Source organism: Lipotes vexillifer, unplaced genomic scaffold (assembly GCF_000442215.2).
Source record: "Lipotes vexillifer unplaced genomic scaffold, Lipotes_vexillifer_v1.1 scaffold395, whole genome shotgun sequence".
In the NCBI taxonomy this organism is placed as follows: Eukaryota; Metazoa; Chordata; class Mammalia; order Artiodactyla; family Lipotidae; genus Lipotes; species Lipotes vexillifer.
Window position 1 is genome coordinate 8,963,420 of NW_006797390.1, and position 4,519 is coordinate 8,967,938.

The window sequence follows — 4,519 nt, forward strand, 5'->3', positions numbered from 1 at the left end:
CTAGGGGCCCCTTGCCAGCTGGGCCACAAACTCCTGCCACCTCTCCTCCCAGGTTGCCATGGCAAACAGTTTCTCCGGCTCCGACAGGGCGCTGTACCTGCGGGGGAGGGGCGCCCGGGTCAGCCTGGGGAGGGGCGGGAGGGGACCTCGGATGCTGGCAGCGCACCATGTCCCCAGCCCGAGAGCAGTCACAGGATAGGAGACGACGCGGAGAAGCGCACGGAAATCTCCGGGCCTCAGCCCAAACCTTGGAGCGGTCAACACAGGCGGTGACCGAAGAGAACACGTACACTCACCTGATGGAGTTCATGGCCAGCTGTCTGAGTGTCCTCAGGTCGGCTGTCATCCCCCCGATGCCCATGAAGGCCTCCTAGAAATCATAGGACAAGCCTTTGGCTCCAAAAGTAGCGGGGTCATCAGAGCTGATGACCATGGGGTACCCGGTGGCCATCAGCACAGCTGCAGAGTGGTTTCTTAGGTCAGACACCAGCTTCAGAACCTGCCCAGTCAGAGACAACCGTGCATCCATGAAGAGCCGTCACGAGGAAGGTGAGGCCGTGAGTTTAATCGGGCCTTGCCATCCCCGTCACTGTTCCGAGCATCGGGACTCTGGGCGGTCCTGACGCAGGAAGAGCTGGTCCTCCCACGATTCCTCGTTTTCTCCACAAACATCTGGTCTCTCTTGGTCCTGCTCGCAGCAGCTGTCCTAAGCACAAAGCCCCAAGCAGCTGCGCGGCAGTGGGACCCCACACTACCCGCTGCGTGTCCGTCCCAGGCCCCTTTAGCTTTGCCATAGCTTGACCCGCAATCCCGCCCCACTGGGGACCCTCATTACTATGAATGGTTTAGGCAAAGTGCATTCCTACTTAACTTCACGAACGGGAGTGAGAGAGTGGAGGGACAGAGAAACCAAGGGAGTTAACGGAGAGATTACGCAGGAGAAAGGTTGGTCGTGGCTGGGGCAGGAGAGGGCCCTCCGCTGGCCCCAGGGAGCCTGCGCACCTGGTTGGAGATGGGACAGACCTCGACGGGGATGTCCTTCCGAGCCTCAGCCCAGACGGCCGGGCGTTTGCTCAAAGCAAACCCATGGCCAATCCTGGTCGAGTTCAGTAACAGGGCATCCAGAACGTTTCTGTCCGCAGAGGTGCCCCGCCAGTCTGGGAATAAAGGGGGCGGGTCCTTCAGTAGGATGGATGGGACCCACAGACCATCTGCAGGTGACGGTCCCGGACTCCCCAAGCAGGAAAAGGAAGAGAAATGACCATTCACACAAAAGCGCACACGCGCACACGTTTTCCTTATGACAATGCTGAAGAGAGGCACGGCCTGCCTATAGGTACGTACGTATGTGTGTACGTATGTAACAGCTGAGGAGGTTGAAACCCACACAGGCTTTATAAACTCAAGCAAGGTCCTCAGGTAGGAAACAGCAAAACCGGGTTTCAAGCCTTGGTCTACCTGACCCACCGCCCATATTCTTTCTTTCCATTTTACGTCTGTTTCCAGAGCTGTTTTCTGGGAACTTCATGTGTAGGACCCTCTACAGTGTGCTGCAGACTCGGTCACTGTAATGATTTGTACGAACAGGCTTCCCGCTGGCAGGGCCTCGCTGGAGGTGAGAATGGCGGTTCGGACTCTGCCAGCCTGGGGAGGGAGGGTGCGGGTGAGGACTCCTGAAGCTTCACCCCAGCACAAGGAGGTGCCCTGGAGGAAACAGCTCCTCTCTGGTCACGCCTGGTTGTGACTTCGTATCTGTGGCCAAGTGGGGTGAAATCCCGGACCCAGAAAGAAAGCAGAGGCTGCTTATTGCGGGAGATCACAGAAGACCTAATTGTGAGACCCGGGTGTGAGGGCCCCAGGCCTGGAAAAGCATCCTGACTGATTCACATGGGAAATGTGAAAACTCCACTTTTCTGTTGGGAATGAAACCCAAGTATTCCCACTGCTGGTGAGGGCATGTGTGCTTCAGGTGGATTTTCACCAGTTTCCTAACTAACACTTCTTTTCAAAGATTTTTTTTCTTTTTAACTAAAGGTATTAAATACCCAAGTCCTGGCGAAATCCTCTCCTAGGACCATGCGTCTTGGAATTGAGATGATTTCACAGAGGTGAGTATGATTTTCCCAACCAAACCACGTGCTCTTCAAGGCTAATGCCCCCCCCTACACACACCATCCCCACTTCCCCACCCCCACAAACAATTCTTTAAATCTCCTAGAACAGCTTGGATCTAAATGGACTTGAAAATAATGTCAGGAAAAAGAGATTAACGCGGGATTTCCCTGGCGGGACTTCCCTAGTGGTCCAGTGGTTAAGACTCCACGATCCCTGGTAGGGGAGCTAGATCCCGCATGCCGCATGGCAAAACTAAGAGTCCGCGTGCCGCAACTAAGAGCTCGCGCGCCACAACTAAGACCCGGGGCAGCCTAAATAAATAAATAAATAAGAGATTAGTGCACAGGAGCCTTCCTCTGAGAAATGATGTGAGACACCAAGGTTTAAGCCTGGCTATGAAATCCCAGCTCCCAGGGCTCTGCCCTTGTCTCCTAGGTCTTCTCGGGTGGCAGGAGCGTAAGGTGCTCTGAGGGGTGCCAGTCGGGATGCAGCAGGTCTAAGCCCCCCAGATCTTCCCTGGGACCTGGTACTGCTTCTGCTGAGGGTCGACATGTTTTATTTAAGGTCTGGAATGTCTGGAGGCTGAGCGATGATCAGTGAGCCCGTGGACTGAGCTTTGAGGAGCAGAGACATGGCTGGGCGGATGGCATTTCAGAAACAAGTGCAGCCAGGCTGCCTGAGTGGGGTGGGGTCCCCACTTCAGCCTGCTGGACGTGGACAGTGCCTCCCGGACGTGGTGCTGGTCTGGTGGTCCCTCTCCCACCACCTCCCGGTGTGCCACTTTGCAGGTGAGTCGACCTCGAAAGCACAGTTCATGCCGTATAAAAAGGAGATCATCAGAAAGGTTCCCCGCTCCTTACCGTGGACCAATTACCGTGTTTGGCTGGAGCCTTGGGCTCCTCACCTGTAAATGGGGGTAAAAACGCCCTCCTGACAGGACCGGCTGAGAGCTATGAATAATATATGTGAAGGGCAGCTGCCCCAGTATCACTGTCCCTCCTTCTCACTGTCCCTCCTTCTCTGGGCGTTGCTGTCAGGACAGATGTGATAATGTACGTGAAAGGGACAGGTGCCGCGAGACGCCTTGGGGCTGTCAGTCCACTTCCTGGTGTCCCGTCCGTGCCCTCGGAGATGGCCAGGGCCCCTGCCTATCACCCCCTCTGTCCCCGACGGGGTCATAGGCTCACCTGTCTCTCCGGCGTGGAAGAGGTAAGGCAGCTTAATGCCCCGCGAGGCTGGAATCATCAAAACCTCCTTGTAGTCTACAGGGAGTGGCCCGTGTCCTCTCGCCCCACCTGCAGAACAGAGTGGGGGACCTTGCTGGTGTGCCCTGCAGCCCTGTACCTGCCAGCACTGCTGAGGCCTCAGGCACACAGCCTTTTGAGAGGGACCAGTAGCAGGACTGGGAAAGAAAAAGAGAGCACGTTGCCCCGAAACAACTCCCCCCTTATTCAGAGGCTGTACCTCGACCCTCCCGGCCTTTGCGTGGTGTCCTGCACACGGCCTTCCCAGCCCTGCACTCCAGCCCCAGCTTCTTGTCGGGGGGAGAGAGAGACTCAGAGAGACACAGAGACAGAGACAGAGAGGGCAGGAGAGCCTGAGCCCTAGACCAGGGTCGGGAGGATTCTGGCCTTCGCCCCCTGGGCTCCCCGGGCCTGGCAGCTCCCAGCAGAGTCCCTCAGCCGTAATTAACCCGACAGCAATTGCACCAAAGTCGGCTCTTCAAAGGAAGCCCCACCCCCAGGGGCGAGAGTGAGAGCCTTGGGAGAGAAAGCGGGGAGGGGCGCTGACACTCTCGTGATAACACAAGCTGGGTGCTCAGCGCAGCAGGACGGAGCGCAGACCCCAGGAAACGTGGGGCTCAGGAGCCAGCCGACCCTTTGAACACCAGCCCGGCTTCCCTCGAGGACTGAGTCCTGTAGGGACCGGTCGGGGGGCGCCGCGGACAGAGGGGAAAAGGGGATGGAGAGGCCGGATCCCTTGAGCAGCCCCAAAGGACCCCAGGAGGACACCCTGGTCCAAAGAAAACAATTCCTTGAGATCCACTCCCGGGGCCCTGGTGGGTCTGAAAGTAAGGGCTTCAGCACAGTCTCGAGTAAAATGTGCAGATTCTGGAAGAGGGGGTCGGGGTGCCTTTAGCCAGTTAGATTAATTTAGCTTCGTAATGAGATTAAGGAGTTGTCACCTGGAGGTGTGGCCTGGCTGTTATTTGGGGCAGTGGGGGTGAGGGGGCTTTGGAAACAGCTGGGGTGAAGCGGGCGGGGCCACTTTTGGATCCCGGACTGCACGCTGAGGCCCAGCCCCGTGTCTCCTTCCAGACACCCCAGCCCTGGGCCGCAGCTTGAAGAGCGATGTGTCGTGGGCACTGAGGCCAGAGCACGGCAGAGGCCGGGGAGCGGGGGGG

The 4,519-nt window shown here is 57.5% G+C and overlaps 1 protein-coding gene across 1 annotated transcript in view; it reads right to left on the minus strand.

The window, feature by feature from the left end:
• Positions 1–4,519, minus strand: part of ADA2 (adenosine deaminase 2) — a 23,991-nt gene continuing 19,472 nt past the window's right edge. The window contains 5 exon segments of the mRNA XM_007469485.1: positions 1–97; positions 297–499; positions 1,003–1,157; positions 3,303–3,380; positions 3,383–3,410. Coding sequence (XP_007469547.1) covers positions 1–97; positions 297–499; positions 1,003–1,157; positions 3,303–3,380; positions 3,383–3,410 — 561 coding nt within the window.